The sequence below is a fragment of the Microcaecilia unicolor genome, chromosome 6, assembly GCF_901765095.1.
Source record: "Microcaecilia unicolor chromosome 6, aMicUni1.1, whole genome shotgun sequence".
In the NCBI taxonomy this organism is placed as follows: domain Eukaryota; kingdom Metazoa; phylum Chordata; class Amphibia; order Gymnophiona; family Siphonopidae; genus Microcaecilia; species Microcaecilia unicolor.
This window is the reverse complement of record NC_044036.1, coordinates 11,992,368-12,011,857: the sequence shown is the minus strand read 5'-3', so window position 1 is coordinate 12,011,857 and position 19,490 is coordinate 11,992,368. Positions and strand designations below refer to the sequence as shown.

General features: G+C 49.8%; 1 protein-coding gene across 1 annotated transcript in view; it reads right to left on the bottom strand.

Moving 5' to 3' along the window:
- The window catches only part of MAST2 (microtubule associated serine/threonine kinase 2), a 624,140-nt gene that overhangs the window by 334,971 nt on the left and 269,679 nt on the right, over nt 1–19,490 (bottom strand). The window contains exon 5 of the mRNA XM_030208366.1: nt 12,900–12,991. Coding sequence (XP_030064226.1) covers nt 12,900–12,991 — 92 coding nt within the window. The remainder of the gene's footprint in view (nt 1–12,899; nt 12,992–19,490) is intronic.

Sequence of the window (19,490 nt, the reverse complement as noted above, 5' to 3'; positions counted from 1 at the left end):
CAAATGCATGCCTACTCCCTCTGCCTGAGATAGGCCTAGCAGCCATGTAGACCGATGCACCCGATGCCAGTGCAACTCTCGATGCCGATATTGACATCAAGGATTCGGACCAGGCTGTGCCTCTCTGGGCAGCTGGGTTCTTTTCTTCATACGAAGACACAGAACATAGCTGGAAGGGATATGTTCAGGTCCAAAACACTGAAGATACCAAGAATAAGTGTCTTTACCAGAGTTAGTCCTATTGCACTGGTTACTGTGCTTAAAGTCAGTAGGAACCTTCAATGACATGGAAGGGAAAGTAACCATGGCCAAATCAAACAGCTCAATGGTGCCAGAAAAAAGGGGCAAAGCAACCAAAAAAATACAAGGAATGAGTCCCAACCAAAGGATCAGGTCTAAGAGGGCCAAAAGAGTGCAAAAAAAAAAAAAATAGAAAACTTAAAGTGAGGAAAAGAATATCTAAGGGAAGGTGAAAGAAGGAACAAAAAAGAAAAAAATAGGAGAAAAATTCTCCCAGGCAACACACAACCGCTCGAAAACGTACTCACACACCAGACGCACATCCACATCCTCTCCTCACAGCACATGAAGAGAGACTGCTGGTCCCATGCTCTCACGATGGCTAGGGAAAGCACTCACGGCATGCGCAGTGGGGATGCTGTGCGTGCTCTTAAAAGCAATATTAGTTTTTTTTATAATAAACCACACCGAGCGATGTGGATGATGACACCCACCAGTGAGAATATGGTCTGCCTTGTCCTTAGAGAATAGCTCCTATAAATGAAAAATTGTTGACGTTTCAAATTTTATTATAAATCCCAGGATTTGAAGGAGGCATGCTGCCTTGTCTCTAAAGATCAGAGTAGATTAGATCTTTCAAAGAAGTTGATCATGATAGTTGTTGAGGTATGGAAAGACTAGCTGATCCTGCTTGTACATATGAGAAGCTATCACCATGAGGCATTTAATGAAAATTCTGGAGGCTGATGAGAGACCAAAGGGAAGGACCTTGAACTGAAGTAGGTAGGTAGGAGCCTAATTTGAGGTAGTAGGCCAAGTTTCACAGTGTTGTTAGCCCAAGAATCTGTCTGTGATCTTTCCCCACTGCTAAAAAAAGAATTGAACCCAACTTGCTTATTCTGAAGGTTCAATGGCTGTGACTAGAGAGAGCTATCAAAAAGCAGAAGGATGCTTTTGTTGTGCAAGTGCAATCTGCTACGTTTGCCCCCATTCTCACAATCGTGGTTCTATAAAAATAGAATGCTGAATTTGCATTGCCTGTTGTAGGGAGCAAAATTATGTCTAAGACAATAAAACTTCTGTAGCACAGAATTGTGCTGGTTCATCTAGGATGATACAGAAAGTGGAAGTACAGTCAAAAAGTGTTGTAATGCAGAACAGTGGCTTTAATGATTCCCCATTCTCTCTTATTACCAAAGAGGGAGTCTTCAGTACATGGAATGTCTGTTAGCCTCATGGAATATACTCATGGAGACTAGACATACGCAGCCATAATGAGACATCTGGCGGCAGTTGCAGAAGTTGATATTCTAAGTTGTATCAATGTCATCATGTGCTGAGAATATAAGATGGGTTCTATACTAATTTGACTCAGCTAGGCCATCAGTCTGTGGGGGACTAATCACAATTACTAAGCCACAGATAGAAAGTGTGCAATGAAGGAAGGTAAAAAGATGACAAAGTAGAAATTTAGCACTCTGGAATGGATGGGTTACAACTTCCCTTTTACAGATCCAAATTCTTAGTCCAAGATAATTAACACTGAAAGAATAGGACACAAGGTTCAGATATTATAAGAAAAATAGAAAAGCTGATTTATTAGAAATATTAGTAGCAGTAAGCTTAGTATCTTGTAGCAGTAACAGTAAGTCAGAGACAATGCACTTATGCAGAATTCCCAAAATAATGGTAAACTGAGTTTTAAGTACCCGTCAAGGTGGAGTAAAGATAGCACACACTTGCACCTAGTACTGAATTATTAGGACAACTAACACCCTAGGCACTACAAAACAAGAGAGCGGTGCAACCTGATCAATAGAAAAGGCTCCACCACACTCACAAACTTGACTGAAAATTCAATGCAAAGAAGTGCAAAGTGATGCACTTAGGGAGTAGAAATCCAAGGGAGACGTATGTGTTAGGAAGTGAGAGTCTGATATGCACAGATAGGGAGAGGGATCTTGGGGTGATAGTATTTGAGGATCTGAAGGCAACAAAACAGTGTGAAAAGGTGGTGGCTGTAGCCAGAAGGATGCTAGGCTGTATAGACAGAGGTGAAACCAGCAGACCAAAGGAGGTGTTAATGCCCCACTACAAGTTGTTGGTGAGGCCCCATTTGGAGTATTGTGTTCAGTTTTGGAGGCCTTATCTTCCTAAGGAGTTAAAAAGACTTGAAGCAGTTCAAAGAAAAGCTACAATATGGTATGGGATTTGCGTTACAAGACGTATGGTGACCTGAACATGTATACCCTGGAGGAAAGGAGAAACAGGGGTGATATGATACAGACGTTCAAATATTTGAAAGGTATAATCCGCAAACAAACCTTTTCTGGAGATGGAAGGAAGGCGGTAGAACTAGAGGACATAAGTTGAGGTTGAAGGGAGGCAGATTCAGGAAAAATGTCAGGCAGTATTTTTTCACGGAGAAAGTGGTGGATACTTGGAATGCCCTCCCGCGGGAGGTGGTGGAGATGAAAACGGTAACGGAATTCAAAAATGTGTAGGATAACACAAAGGAATCCTGTTCAGAAGGAATAAATCCATAGAAGCTTAGCAGAGATTGGGTGCCAAACACTGGTAACTGGAAGCAAAGCTAGTGCTGCGCAGACTTCAACGTCTGTGCCCTGAAAATGGCAAGGAAATCAAGGTCAGGGCAGACCAGATGGACCGTTCAGGTCTTTATCTGCCGTCATCTACTATGTTACTATTGGGCTCATTTTCGAAAGAGAAGGGCGCTCATCTTTCGACACAAATCGGGAGATGGGCGTCCTTCTCCTAGTCTCACCCAAATCAGTATAATCGAAAGCCGATTTATAGCGCCCCCAACTGCTTTCCGTCAAGGGGACGACCAAAGTTCCCGGGGGCGTGTCGGAAGCATTGCGAAGGCGGGACTGGGGCGTACCTAACACATAGGTCCTCGGCAGATAATGGAAAAAAGAAGGTCGTCCCTGACGAACACTTGGCCGACTTTATTTGGTCCTTTTTTTTTTATTTTACGACCAAGCCACACAAATGTGCCCTAAATGACCAGATGACCACCGGAGGGAATCGGGGATGACCTTCCCTACTCCCCCAGTGGTCACTAACCCCCTCCCACCCTAAAAAAAAAATGTTAAAATATTTTTTCCAGCCTCTATGCTAGCCTCAATATCATACCCAGCTCCATGACAGCAGTATGTAGGTCCCTGGAGCAGTTTTAGTGGGGTACTGCAGTGCACTCAGGCAGGCGGGACACAGGCACATCCCCCTCCCCCCCAACACCTGTTAAACTTGTGGTGGTAAATGTGAGTCTTCCAAAACCCACCACAAACCCACTGTACCACATCTAGGTGCCCCCCCTTCATCCCTAAGGGCTATGGTAGTGGTGTACAGTTGTGGGAGTGGGTTTTGGGGGGCTCAGCATCCAAGGTAAGGGAGGTATGCATCTGGGAGCAATTTTTGAAGTCCACTGCAGTGCCCACTAGGGTTGCCCGGTTGGTGTCCTGGCATGTCAGGGGGACCAGTGCACTACAAATGCTGGCTCCCCCATGACCAAAGGGCTTGCATTTGGTCGTTTCTGAGATGGGTGTCCTCGGGTTCCATTATCGCCGAAATCAGGGACGACCATCTCTAGGGATGACCCATGCTCTAAGGTCAACCTAAATGTGGAGATTTGGGCGTCCCCGAACATATTATCGAAATGAAAGATGGGCGCCCATCTTGTTTCGATAATACGGGTTTCCCCGCCCCATCGCCGGGTCATCCTGCAAGGACGCCCAAAGGAAAACTTGGGCGCCCCGTTCGATTATGCCCCTCCACGTTAGGGAGTTGACGAAGGAAGAAGGCAGCAAAGCTGGGATGGCAGACGCTCTCTCTTTCTCCGGATGGTCGATTAGCAGCAGCTGTATCTCTTTTATTCACCTTGCTCAATACCATTTTAATGCTAAGATTTTATATCACTGGAGATAAAAAGTATATACTGCTTCTTAAGGTGTGATATCTCCCTTCTCACTCAGGGTGACCTGGTGCTCAATATGCAGATCATATAGTAAACATAGTAGATGACGGCAGAAAAAGACCTGCATGGTCCATCCAGTCTGCCCAAGAAGATAAATTCATATGTGCTACTTTTTTATTTGTACTGTCCTCTTCAGTGCACAGACCGTATAAGTCTGCCCAGCACTATCCCCGCCTCCCAACTACCAGTCCCGCCTCTCACCACCAGCTCTGGCACAGACCGTATAAGTCTGCCCAGCACTATCCCTGCCTCCCACCACCGGCTCTGGCACAGACCGTATAAGTCTGCCCAGCACTATCCCCACCGCCCAACCACCAGCCCCGACACAGACCGTATAAGTCTGCCCAGCACTAGTCCCGCCTCCCAACCACCAGCCCCAGCACATGCAAATTAGTGTGCTACCCCTTCTCGCTCAGGGTGACCTGGTTCTCAATAGGCAAATTAAACAGGTCTCACCAACTGCATATTTCTCAGGCAACTCTTTATTCCAGCCCCTGGGCACACTTCTTCTAGCTTAATATTTTATGCTTTCATAGATCTTCACACTGAGCCTCCCCACATAGATACATGGGCTCAGTACTAGCTTGAATACTTTGGGGACTTCTAACCCCAGGCTTTGCAGCCTGCTTCTCTCAGTACTGGGACACACAGCCCCCCTTCTTTGGACACACAGTTCCCCTCTTTGAACACACAGTTCTGGACACACAGTCCTTTCTTCTTTGGACACACAGTCCTTTCACTGAACACACAGTTCCTATAAGTACTGAGGACACACAGTCAAACACTAATGCTTTAGGGACTTCTTACCCCAGGATTTTCAGCCTGCTGATCTCCTTTGGACACACAGTCCACCACAAGTCCATAGGGTTAGCCAGTCTCTTCCAGGGGGATCTCTCTTCTTCTGCTGCCAGCGTACTGTCCTGTGGTGGTTGTTGGTGAGCCCTTAGGTTCCCGGAGGCCTGGTAAGACCTCCGAGGACCGCCGTGCACCCCGAATCTTCACCCGCGGCGACCGCCGTTCACCAAGGGTTGAGCCCTCAGCTGCAGGCGGTCAGCAGGACTGCTGGAACCGCGGGGTGACGGTCGGCTTGGCTGGTAGTCAGCAACTCAGTCTCTAGAGGGCAGCTAGCAAGGACGGCTAGCGCAGGAAAGGACACAGTCTCTGAAGGTGGCTAGCAAGGACGGCTAGCTGAAGAAGACACAGTCTCTGAAGGTGGCTAGCAAGGACGGCTAGCTGAAGAAGACACAGTCTCTGAAGGTGGCTAGCAAGGACGGCTAGCTGAAGAAGACACAGTCTCTGAAGGTGGCTAGCAAGGACGGCTAGCTGAAGAAGACACAGTCTCTGAAGGTGGCTAGCAAGGACGGCTGGCTGAAGAAGACACAGTCTCTGAAGGTGGCTAGCAAGGACGGCTAGCTGAAGAAGACACAGTCTCTGAAGGTGGCTAGCAAGGACGGCTAGCTGAAGAAGGCACAGTCTCTGAAGGTGGCTAGCAAGGACGGCTAGCTGAAGAAGACACAGTCTCTGAAGGTGGCTAGCAAGGACGGCTAGCTGAAGAAGACACAGTCTCTGAAGGTGGCTAGCAAGGACGGCTAGCTGAAGAGGAATGCAGTCTCTGGAGGTGGCTAGCAAGGGCGGCTAGCTTGAAGAAGACGCGGACTCCGAAGGTGGCTAGCAAGGGCGGCTAGCTTGAAGAGGACACAGACTCCGGAGGTGGCTAGCAAGGACGGCTAGCTGAAGAAGGCACAGTCTCTGAAGCACTGTGTGGGCTTCTGACGAACGAAACGGAAGCACTGGACTCCTTCCGTTTCGTGGTTTAAATCCTCCGCCCGTCCTTCCCCTTCCAGCAGCTGGAGCCAATCCCCCTGGCCCAGGCAGGCCAAGGGGGCCTGGATTGGCCAGCCTGCCCGGCGGGCGGGGTCTCCTTGTCGAGGCGCCAATCCGGCGCGAGTAGGCGGGGCTGGCTCGCTGGTCCGCTCCAGCGAGGAGGACGACGAAGCCGGCGCTGCCATCTTGGCCGGCGTATCTCCTTCTCCGAGGCCGGCGCTTGCTCCAGCGGATCGCCGGCCTCGGAGTGGCCCGCGGCCGCGCCGGCCCCGTCGGCGGCTCGTCCTCGCTGCCCCGGATCCCGCGGCCTCCGTTGGTCCTCGCCCCCTACTGCGGGCCGCCAGGTAAGAGCCCGGGACGGGACAGTATCCTCCCCGGATGCCCCCTTTTCCCTGGGCCCGAGTTTGGAAGGATACCGGGCGTGGAAGGCTTTGACCAATTCTGGAGCATGTACATTCGCAGCGGGTTCCCAGGAGTTGTCTTCGGGGCCAAAATTTTTCCAGGACAATAAGTAATATAGCTTTCCTCGCTGTCTTTTTGCATCCAGGACCTCATCCACTTCAAACTCAGGATCGGGATCTGCGTCTAGATCTTCGGTTTCCTGCCGTTGAGGATGCCATCGAGACCCTCGAAAACTCTTCAATAAGGAAATATGGAATGCGTTATGCACCCGCAGAGTACTCGGTAGCCGCAATCGATATGTCACAGCTCCAATTCGGGATTGGATTGCAAAGGGTCCAATGTACCGAGGTCCCAATCTACGGGAGGGCACCCGAAGCCGGAGGTATTTCGTGCTTAACCATACCTTCTGCCCTGGTTGCAAGACGGGAGTGGTTCTCCGATGCCGATCTGCAAAGGTTTTGCATTTGGTGGCTGCCTTCTGCAGTTGTTCTCGGGCCGTTTCCCAGACTCTTTGCAGATCTGCCAGAGTTTCATTAACCCTGGGGGTCGAAGATCCAGACGGGAAAGGTGCTGGAAGTCGAGGATGTCGTCCATACACCAAGAAGAATGGAGAGTCTCCCGAGGCCGAGTGGACACTGTGATTATATGCAAACTCGGCCCAAGGGAGTAGGGAGACCCAGTTATCTTGGCGTTTGTTAACGAATGCTCGTAGAAACCCTTTTAACGTTTGGTTCGTCCTCTCGACCATGCCATTGGTTTGGGGATGGTATGCTGATGAGAAATGGGTCTTCACCCCCAATGCAGTACACAAGGCCCTCCAGAAACGCGAGGTGAATTGGGGGCCTCGGTCACTAATAATCCGAAGAGGCAGCCCATGAAGTCGAAAAATGTGTTGAATGAAGAGTTGAGCTAATGCGACCGCCGAAGGGAGTCCTGGCAAGGGCGAAATGGGCCATTCGGGAAAAACGGTCAATTACCACCCAAATCACCGTATGTCCCCGGGAACTGGGGAGGTCGGTGATAAAATCCATGGAAAGCTCCGTCCAGGGTCCCGTTGGTACGGGCAGTGGTTGTAGCTTCCCCATGGGGGCCCCGATCACCGGTTTGGTCCTGGCGCACACAGGGCAGGTGGTGACAAATTGAAGAATGTCCCGCCTCATCTGAGGCCATTGATACTGCCTGGTAATGAGACGCAGAGTCTTCTGATACCCAAAATGTCCCGCCCATCTGGACGAATGCCCCCATTGCATTACCTTCGCTCGTTCGGCGGCCGGCACTAGTTCTCTAGTAGGAGCCACCTCCCCCACGGCCGCGCTGAGGCATGCCGGATCCAACATGGCATGGGTCTCCTTAGTCTCCTCTGGAACCTCAAATGCTCTGGAGAGGGAGTCCGCAGGGGTATTTTGAGCAGCCGCCCGAAAAACTAATTGAAAATGAAATCGGGCAAAAAACAATGACCACCGGGCTTGTCGGGGATTGAGCCGTTGAGCCTCTTGTAGATACAGTAGATTCTTATGGTCAGTGATTACTGTAAATCGATGTTCCGCTCCCTCCAGCAGATGTCTCCATTCCTGCAGGGCTAATTTCAAAGCCAGAGCTCTCTGTCCCTACTGTGTAATTACATTCCGCGGGGAGAATCTACGAGAGAAGAAAGAGCACGGCTGGCGCCGGCCCTTAGAATTCACCTGCGAGAGGACCGCCCCGGCTCCCAACGCAGACGCATCCACTTCCACTATAAAGGGTTTGTCTGGATCCGGGGCTAGTAAAATGGACGCTGAGTTGAATGCCTCCTTTACCTGGCGAAAAGCCACCTGCGCCTCGGGCGGCCAGTCCCGGACCCTCGCGTTTTTTCTAGTGAGCGCTGTCAACGGCGCCGTCAGTTGTGAATACTGGGGAATAAACTGACGATAGTAATTCGCGAATCCTAAAAAACGTTGCAGTGCTTTCAATCCCAGCGGTTGTGGCCATTCTCGAATTGCCCGGAGTTTGTCCGGTTCCATCTGTAGCCCCCCGGGTAACAGAATGTGTCCCAAAAATGGTAACGACTTCTGATGAAAAGCGCACTTGCTGAGTTTAGCAAACAGGCGGTATTGTCGTAACCGCTACAGCACTGCGCGAACATGACCCACATGTTCCGCGGGGTTTTGGGAAAACACCAAGATGTCGTCCAGATACACAATTACCGTGGAGTTCAGCAAATCTTCGAGCACATAATTAATAAGTCGCTGAAACACCGCAGGGGCATTACATAGGCCAAATGGCATCACCCGATACTCGAAATGTCCCTCGTGGGTGTTAAAGGCCGTCTTCCATTCGTCCCCTCGCCGGATCCGCACTAAGTTGTAGGCCCCCCGTAAGTCCAACTTGGTAAACATCTGGGCTCCTTGCAGCCTGTCAAAGAGTTCGGGAATGAGCGGTAGAGGAAAGCGATCCTTTACCGTGATGGCATTTAACCCCTGATAATCGATACAGGGCCTCAAGGAGCCATCCTTCTTAGTAACAAAAAAGAACCCGGCCCCGGCCGGGGACGTAGAGGGCCGGATGAAGCCTCTTCGCAGATTCTCCCGGATATACTCCTGCATAGCCTTGGACTCCCCTCGGGACAGGGTATACAGTCGGCCCCGCGGTGGCATGGTATCTGCCATCAAGTTAATGGCGCAGTCAAACGACCGATGAGGCGGTAGAACTTCCGCCTCCACTGGACAAAACACATCTGCAAAGTCCCTATAGTCCATGGGCAGGGAGCCCAACTCCATCCGCGCCCCCCCGGGCATACTAGTAAATGCGGGGCAGCTGTCGGTCCGGCCCTTACAACAGTTCTCTCGACAGGAATTACCCCAAGCTTGGATACCTCCCTTGGTCCAGTCAATAACAGGGCTATGACTCCGTAGCCAGGGCAATCCCAGAACCACTGGATGAATGGTCAGGGATAGTACTAGGAATTGCATTTCCTCCCGGTAATCCTCCCCCACCTGCAAGGTCAAAAAGGAGGTGATCTCCGTGACCGGCTGCGGTAATGTAGTTCCTGGATGGAGGTGATTTGCAGCGCCGGACGCCGCGGGAGCGTGGGCCAGCCCATCTGTTGTAGCAGTTCATACCCGATGAAGTTGCCCCCCGATCCAGAGTCCACCAGGGCCCGGGTCTGGATAGCGGTCTCGTGCCACCGTAGAATTACTGGCAGTGTGATCAAGGAATCTGGTAGGGGAGCGGCATGCCCCAAGACCCCTCCCCTCAAGGTGCCTTGGGGGAGACGTTTCCCGCCCGGGAGGGGCAGGCTCGAATAAAATGTCCGGCCTCACCACAATAGAGGCACAGTCCGTCCCACAAGCGTTTTTTCCTGTCGGACGAGGCCAGTCGTTGACGGCCCATCACCATCGGCTCCTCCCCATTCTCCTTGGAGTCCCGGTTCCCACGGCGAGGAGACGGCCCCTTAGTAGTCCGGGACATTCCCCGTGCCCACTTCTGCCGTTCCGCCCGGGCTCTTGCTCGCTCCTGGAACCAGGTATCTACGCGGATACAGAGCGAAATTAGAGCGTCCAGTTGGCCTGGGACCTCTCGCCCGGCCAACTCGTCCTTGATTCGTTCTTGTAAGCCTTCCGTAAAGATAGCCATTAAAGACTCCGGGTTCCAACGGAGCTCCGTGGCTAAAGTCCGGAAACGAATGGCATAATCGGCCACCGTTCCCTCACCCTGATGAATTCGCAGCAGTTCCGATGCCACGGAAGATGGTCTCCCAGGAAGGTCGAACACCATACGGAACCGGCGCTGAAATTCACTATAGTCATCCAAGATGGGGTCCTGTTGCTCGTTAAGTGGGGCCACCCAGGCCAGGGCCTTCCCTTCACAAAGGCCCATGATATATCCCACTTTACTTTGATCCGAAGCAAAAGTCTCCGGTTGCATCCGGAAGGCCAAGTTGCACTGATTGAGGAACCCCCGGCAACCTCCGGGGGCCCCATTATATCGTGCCGGCTCAGGGAACCGAGGTCCCGTGCGGAACCCTCCCGAACGGGGAGCCGCTGCGGCCCCCTGGACCGCAGCAGCCTGGTTCTGTACCTGAAGCGTAGAAAGTTGAGAGCATACGTTTTGGAGTGCCCCCGACAGGGCGTTCAGCTGCTCCTGCTGCTGCTGAAGTACCTTAGCCAGGTCCCGTAGATCAGGCTGCGTAGGCGAGCTCATGGCTTCCGTTTCCTGTCCTGTGGTGGTTGTTGGTGAGCCCTTAGGTTCCCGGAGGCCTGGTAAGACCTCCGAGGACCGCCGTGCACCCCGAATCTTCACCCGCGGCGACCGCCGTTCACCAAGGGTTGAGCCCTCAGCTGCAGGCGGTCAGCAGGACTGCTGGAACCGCGGGGTGACGGTCGGCTTGGCTGGTAGTCAGCAACTCAGTCTCTAGAGGGCAGCTAGCAAGGACGGCTAGCGCAGGAAAGGACACAGTCTCTGAAGGTGGCTAGCAAGGACGGCTAGCTGAAGAAGACACAGTCTCTGAAGGTGGCTAGCAAGGACGGCTAGCTGAAGAAGACACAGTCTCTGAAGGTGGCTAGCAAGGACGGCTAGCTGAAGAAGACACAGTCTCTGAAGGTGGCTAGCAAGGACGGCTAGCTGAAGAAGACACAGTCTCTGAAGGTGGCTAGCAAGGACGGCTAGCTGAAGAAGGCACAGTCTCTGAAGGTGGCTAGCAAGGACGGCTAGCTGAAGAAGACACAGTCTCTGAAGGTGGCTAGCAAGGACGGCCAGCTGAAGAAGGCACAGTCTCTGAAGGTGGCTAGCAAGGACGGCTAGCTGAAGAAGACACAGTCTCTGAAGGTGGCTAGCAAGGACGGCTAGCTGAAGAGGAATGCAGTCTCTGGAGGTGGCTAGCAAGGGCGGCTAGCTTGAAGAAGACGCGGACTCCGAAGGTGGCTAGCAAGGGCGGCTAGCTTGAAGAGGACACAGACTCCGGAGGTGGCTAGCAAGGACGGCTAGCTGAAGAAGGCACAGTCTCTGAAGCACTGTGTGGGCTTCTGACGAACGAAACGGAAGCACTGGACTCCTTCCATTTCGTGGTTTAAATCCCCCGCCCGTCCTTCCCCTTCCAGCAGCTGGAGCCAATCCCCCTGGCCCAGGCAGGCCAAGGGGGCCTGGATTGGCCAGCCTGCCCGGCGGGCGGGGTCTCCTTGTCGAGGCGCCAATCCGGCGCAAGTAGGCGGGGCTGGCTCGCTGGTCCGCTCCAGCAAGGAGGACGACGACGCCGGCGCCGCCATCTTGGCCGGCGTATCTCCTTCTCCGAGGCCGGCGCTTGCTCCAGCGGATCGCCGGCCTCGGAGTGGCCCGCGGCCGCGCCGGCCCCGTCGGCGGCTCGTCCTCGCTGCCCCGGATCCCGCGGCCTCCGTTGGTCCTTGCCCCCTACTGCGGGCCGCCAGGTAAGAGCCCGGGACAGGACACGTACTTCCCTTCCTTTCACAACTCAGGTGGGGTATAAAGTGGTTAATTAGCTACACAGGACCCAGCCCATAACCTCCTATACCTGTGGACATCCCAGGGCTCTCCCTGGTCCTAGCGACCTCCACCTATTCTCCTACTAGCACCCTCTAGTGGCCTACCCCGGATAGGACAGCCTCATACTTATCACAAGGCCATATTCTTTTGTGTCCCACAGACGTGACTGTTGACCAGCCTTATTTACAGCAGATTCCCATTTTACATAAACCATGGTAATGCTGGCAAATAAGAAACAGTACTGCAGTATGCTAATGGCAACGCAGGAAAATCATTCAGAAATTTCAAAGGTGTACTTGATCTGATGGACAAAATTAAAATAAAAAGAACTTAAAATAACAGCATTTATTTTGTGTACATGTTTGTCTGAAGAGCACAGGTACAAATCAAAGTAGGGTATACACAAAAAGTAGCACATATGAGTTATCTTGTTGGGCAGACTGGATAGACCGTGCAGGTCTTTTTCTGCTGTCATCTACTATGTTACTATGTTTACATGAAGTTCTAAGCCTGGCACAGCAACTGAGAATTTTTAAACCATAATATTCAAAACATAAAATATACTAAAAATATGATCATTAAATCTAACGCAAGGCATAACCAGATCAGCGCCCCCCCCCTCCCCCCCCCAAAAAAAAAAATCAGTAAAAGAAAATAACTAATTAAAAGCCAAGGTTAACAACCATGCTGATTTGTATGAGCATTATTTTAAAATTCTGTTTTCTAGGAAGTAATCCAAATCATTTCTGCTGCTGCTAGTTTTAGTAAACTGTATCTGTACTCTTGAAGCATTTTTATCACAGCCAAAAGAGGAAAACAGAGAATGAAAAGATTTATCAGCTCTTGTCAGCACACCACAAAAGATGAATCTATTCAGTCTGCAGTGTAATATATAAATGAATGTCACACCTTGAGGAATGATTTCTACATAAAACCACTGCAAATAAAAACTCAAGCTTACCTGCATGCCCATGGAGAGGAGAATGTGGCCGGGGTAATGTTGGAGATGTGCTAGATGTCACAATCAAGCTTTTTCGGTTACTAGTGCGACAACTGAAATGAATAATAACACGAAAATTAATATCCGCAAAACAGAATTATAAGAACTGCTAACAACAAGAGTATATGTTGATTCACTGTTTCTGTTCATCAAATGAGGTCACTATATTACATGGTATAAAATCATAAAACCACATACACACAAAAAAAAAGACAGATAAAGGTCAGCAGGCCCTTCCAAGCCTGCTCATTTTCTGTCTACTGCACCATCATCTATTCCACAGGAAATTTATCACTACTTTTGGTGCCCAGCTGTTAAAAATCATTTGAATCTGCTTCCTTCAATTGTGGAAAGATCACCATTATGTTATGTCTTCTCTACCCTTTCTTCAAATAATATGTACTGAAAATTCTTCATGTCTTTTTATATGGATCAGTAAGGGTAAATTAGACCTTACCTGCTAATTTGATTTCCTTTAGTCCCTCCCTCCAGACCGGCCCAGAATGTGACTGATGGGTTGTGTACGCCTTCCAGCAGGTGGAGACTAAGAAAAAAAAGTTGTGACTCTAGCCAGCCAATAAGAGCCGCTGCCAGCTAGAGAAAGATCCAGTAATAAAGTACCAAAGCAGAAGGAAAGTCATAGAAGAAATACAGAACCTGTGCATCCAAACACCTGAGCAGCCACCGGCATATTGCCAACAACGGGAGAGTGCCTTCAAACATTTCATGGTCCTTCATACAGGACATACATTTCAGTCCGATTTTTTTTTTTTTTTTTTTTTTTTTTACTATATAGATCAAGAAACTAACAACACAGCTCCGAACAAACACCGATATCTGAAGGGAGGGATCTGGGCCGGGCCGGAGGGACTAAAGGAAAGCAAATTAGCAGGTAAGGTCTAATTTACCCTTCCTTAGCGTCCCTCTAGACTGGCCCAGAATGTGACATGGGAAGAAACAAAGCAGTGAAAATATGGGAGGGACCCTAGTAGCCCTGCCGACAAAACGCTTGCTCTAAAACAACTTGACGACAACTGAGAACGTCTAAACGGTAATGGTTAGAAAAAAGAATGCAGGGACAACCAGGACACCGCCTTACAAAAATCTTCTGAAGGCATCAGACAACTCTCTGCCCACGAGGCTGTCTGATCTCTTGTAGAGCGAGCCTCAACATGCTCTGGAACAGACGTCCCAGAAAAAGAACAAGCTGAAGCAATCATTGCTTAGAGCCACCGAGAAATAGAGAGGTTAGAGGTTGCACCTCCAACCACAAAAAAGGAACGATCAGATCACCGGATGTCATCAGTAGACCTAATATCGTGCTACAACACCTGTTTGACATCCAAATATTTCAAAAACCACTGCTCTTCCGATCCAGAAAGAGAACCGAAGACAGGCAATAGCACCGGCTGAAAAATATAAAAACCTAGTAACCACCTTAGGAAGAAAGGAAAAGACATAGTAGATGACGACGGCAGAAAAATACCTGCACGGTCCATCCAGTCTGCCCAACAAGATGAACTCATGTGTATACCTTACCTTGATTTGTACCTGTCTTTTTCAGGGCACAGACCGTATAAGTCTGCCCAGCACTATCCCCTCCTCCCAAACACCAGCCCCGCCTCCTCTGGCACAGACCGTATAAGTCTGCCCAGCACTATTCCCCGCTTCCCAACCACCAGTCCCGCCTCCCATCACCGGATCTGGAACACTACTTGATTGGACTAGAACTCTAAAAACGGAGAACTACACGACAGCGCCTGCAACTGCGAAGCTCGTCTAGCCGAAACAACAGCCACCAAAAATACTATCTTCAGAGACTAGTCCTTCAAAGCAGAGAACAACAAAAGCTCCAAGGGAGTCTTAGCAAGAACCTTAAGCACAAAAAGTCAGATCCCAACGAGTAAAAGAAAATTGCGAGGAAGGATGAAAGATATTAACCCTCCTCAAAAAACGGACCACATCCGGATGACTAGCTAGAAACCTCCCTTGGTTACGACCACAAAAAGGCGACAAAGCCAGAAACGGCACCATAAGAGCTACCAAAGGAAGGCCTTTATCACAGCCCCGCTGCGAAAAATCCAAAATTTGCAGAACCAAAGCACTAAAAAGAGATAGGCCAAAGCCTTTACCCCTGTACTCAAATATCCTCCAAGTGTGCATATCCATCAACGACGTAGAACGTTGACAAAAGCGAAGCATAAACGCAATGACCTGAGCAGAATAACCCTTTACTTAACCAGGTTAGCCCTAACAAGAGGCAGGCCAGAATCGAACCGAATCCGAATGAACAACAGACCCTGCGACAAGAGAACAACCTGGGAGGGAGGGAGGGAGAGGATAGGAAAGATGAGCTTGAAACAATCTAATTATATACTGTTCTCCACCAGGTAATCCCTGTCAATCTACAACCAAACTGGCCCAATCTGTAAAGCTGCATGACCTCACAGACCTCAGCAGCATAAAATTAACATAGCAACAGCATTGAGAAGAAAATAGAAGGAAACATGGCTGAAAACAGAGAGAAACCATTTTCTTTCTTTTTTTATTTATTTATTTTTTAACTGAGGATGCCATGCAAAACATGCTTCAGAGCAAACGTTGGCTGACATAGCATAAAACGAATGGGCATCTGAAATATTTTGGTTAAGAAGCTAGAAACAACAGCTTAGCCTACCCTGCTGAGATGTTATCTTGCCATATTTCCCAGAGAGGGCAAAAATAGAAGCTGAATCACCTATTGCAGAGAGTGCTATGCCCAGAGCTGCATAACCTGCCAGGTCCTGAGCACTGCTGCCCAACTGATTATATGCCTCATAAGCGTCCCATAGAAGAGGCTTAGGAAGGGTAAAAACCGCCCCATCTAGCAGCTCCCGTTTCAAACACCAAGCATGAGGCTCTCTGCAACAGACATCTCTCTCACTAGGTTCTGCCCTTAGCTTTCATCTAACATAAATAGATTCAAAATGGCGGCATTTCCCGCTGAAATCGGCACCGAAGGGGAGGAAGACGCGACTGGCGGCAAAACAACGAACTTCGACCCCCCTCCGACAGCGCTGCCGATACATCAATACCAGCACCCTGGTACTGCTTTTAGAACACACAGCCGCCCCTAAACCCCGTCGCTGAGACTGAATAACGACGGAGCATCCGACATCACAAAAAGCAATTAAACCAGAAACAGCTGATCAGTTAACAGCTGATCGCTACGGAGCTGCCCTGCTCGTTTTTACAGCCCAGAAACGGCTCTGCCAAGACAGCAGACCTGCCACCTGTCAACAGGGTGCTGGAGGTCCATCAGACCTCCAGTTCCCCCCCCCCCCCCCAGGTTCAGGAAGGGCTAGAGATCCAGTGGGTCTCCAGCCCCCCAAACCCCCAGAAAATGGGCCTGCAGTGTTCTAGTGGCCAAACCCTCTCCCACCCAGCGAGCGACGGGGGGGGGGGGGGGGGCGGGGCTGGAGGTCCAGCGGAGCGATTCCCTTACATGGTCTGTAGCCCCACCCAGCGCACCCCAGCATGCAATGGGCGGGGCTGGGTGCCACCATTTTGCAGCGACGTCAACACAAGGAAGAGGAGGGAGGCAGGCTGCATCCCTCCTCCAACTAAAGGTAGGAGGCCGGGAGGGGGTTGTCCTTTATGCTGGATGGGAGAAGTGGGTGGGAGAGGGTTTGGCCACTAGAACACTGCAGGACCATTTTCTGGGGGTTTGGGAGGGCTGGAGACCCACCGGATCTCCAGCCCTCCCTGAACATGAGGGGTGGGGAGTGGGATCGTCGGGGGGACCGGAGGTCCGCCGGACCTCCAGCCCCGTTGCTCAGGGCAGGGGTAGACAGGGCCTGGTTGTCCCATGGACCTCCAGCCCTGTTGATCATGAGGGTTTGACAGGTTTGGGCTTTTGACGGCCCCGACCTGTCAAACAAGTGCAGGAGAATTGTGCTGAGCGCATGCTCAGGCACAATTCACCCACACTTCTACCCCATGATCAGAGATAATTGCACTGCTTAAATTTGCATGCATTATCTCTGATCATCGGTGTGGTAAAGCCTCACACTGTTCCAGCACTATTTTTAGAGCGCCGTTTGGAACAGCGCGGGGCTTTTGATCATGAGGGTGTGAGAGATCCCCATGGGCCTCTGCCTCCAAACAGCAGGTTTTGGGGGTTTTTTTTTTTCAAAATGCACAGGGATACAAGAGAAAATTACAACACCAAAGAAAGCTAAATGCTCAGAGATATAAGAGAAAATTACAATACCACAGAAAGCTTAATGTAAAAAGAGAAAGAATAGAAAAGTCTGAGACTGAAGGGCTCACCACCTTCTACCTGCTGGAGACTGAGATTACTGGATCTTTCTCTAGCTGGCAGGGGCTCTTATTGGCTGGCTAGAGTCACACCTTTTTTTTTTTAGTCTCCACCTGCTTGAAGGCGTACACAACCCATCAGTCACATTCTGGGCCGGTCTGGAGGGACGCTAAGGAATAGAAGTACTGCTGTGCTCAGGAAGTTTGCTCAATTTCTTGAAATCTTGCAGTCAAAACAATTTCTTGTATATACCAGGAAACACTTAATAAACAAGAATATATAAAAAGGAAATACTCCATAACCTCTTGTTCTAGAACGTCCTTTCTTCCAAATAATGCTCGCTTCATATTTCACACATAAACTTGGTTCTTACCCTGTATTTTCCTTCCTTTGAATCCTACTTAACCAATCCAGATGTATAGGTTATGCCGCTTCCCTCCCCCTTCCTTACCTCCTAGCCAGCAGACTAGTGGATACAGAGACCTCTAACTGTTCTCAAATGCACTGGTTCCCATCTTCTTGCTGAAGGTGGTGGTCTCCCTGTTCTATTTGAACCAGGTGATCTCTCCCCCTTCATTTGTGAAGGAGGAGTATAGAGGGAAGGACAAAGTTTCCAGTATCTAGATGTCCAGATTGTCTGTTTAGGTATTTGGAAGTGATCAATGTATTCTGTGTGTTGGATAAGCTGTTTGTTCTGTTAAGTGTTCCTCAGAAAGGACACTCATCATCTTAATTTGTAAGTGGCTTGGTGGATCAAGCGGATGATTAGTTTGGCTTACATCCTTAAAGGTCAGCCAGTTCTGCATAGTTTTAGAATGCATTCTGCAAGAGCTCAGGCAGCCTTGAGGGCTGATGCATGGGGAGTGCCACTGGAAGATATTTACGTGGAAAATGCCACAGGAACACACTAACAGGCTAAATTTCGAAAGAGATGGACATCCAAAAAGTGACATAAATCGGCACTTGGACATCCATCTCTCAGAGACGTCCAAATTGTTATAATCAAAGCCCGATTTTGGACACCTTTAACTGAAGTACATCGCAAGGGCATCCAAACTTCAAGGGGGCGTATCAGACGCGTGGTGAAGGCGGGACTTGGGCGTTCCTAAGACTTGGACGTCTTTGACCCATAATGGAAAAAAGCAGAGACGTCCATGAGTAAAACTTGGGCGATTTCACCCGGACCTGTTTTTATTATGAATAAGGCACAAAAAATGACCAGATTACCACTGAAGGGAATCGGAGATGACATCCACTTACTTCCCCAGTGGTCACTAACCCCCTCCCACCCTCAAAAAACATTATTAAATATATTACTTGCCAGTCTCTATGCCATACTCAGGTCTATGACAGTGCATGCAGGTCCCTGGAGAAGTTTTAATGGGTGCAGTGCACTTCACACAGGTGGACCCAGGCCCATACCCCCCCCCCCCCCCCATCTGTTACATTTGTGGAGGAAACAGCGAGCCCTCCAAAACCTACCAGAAACCCTCTGTACCCACATCTAGGTGCCCCCCCTTCATCCGTAAGGGCTATGGTAGTGGTGTACAGTTGGGGGTAATGGGTTTTGGGGGGGGGGGGGGTTGGGGGGCTCGGCAAACAAGGTAAGGGAGCTATGTACCTTGGCGCATTTTATGAAGTCCACTGCGGTGCCCCCTAGGGTGCCCGATTGCTGTCGTTGCATGTGAGGGGGACCAGTGCACTACAAATGCTGGCTCCTCTCACATCCAAATGGCTTGCATTTGGACGTTTATGACTTACTATTACTACTATTTAACATTTCTAAAGCGCTACCAGGGTTGGGCAGCGCTGTACAATTAACAAAGAAGGACAGTCCCTGCTCAAAGGAGCTTACAATCTAAAGGACAAAAAGTGCAGTCAATCAAGATTGAGGCAGTCAAAGACTTGGATGTCTTTGGTTTCGAAAATCACCGAAAGTCAAAGACGTCCAAATCCAAGGACATCCTTGGTATTTTCGAAACGAAAGATGGACATCCTTCAGAAAATGGAAGAAGGAACCGAATGCAGAAAATAAGAAGCGGCATAAGGAATGTCAAGTCAGATGCAAAGCGCTGATAAGAAAGGCTAAGAGGGATTTTGAAAGAAAGATAGCGATAGAGGCGAAAACTGATAGTAAAAAACTTTTTTTTAGATACATTAAAAGCAGGAAACCGGCAAAAGAATCGGTTGGCCCACTGGATGACCGAGGTGTAAAAGGGACGATCAAGGAAGACAAAGAAATAGCAGAAAAA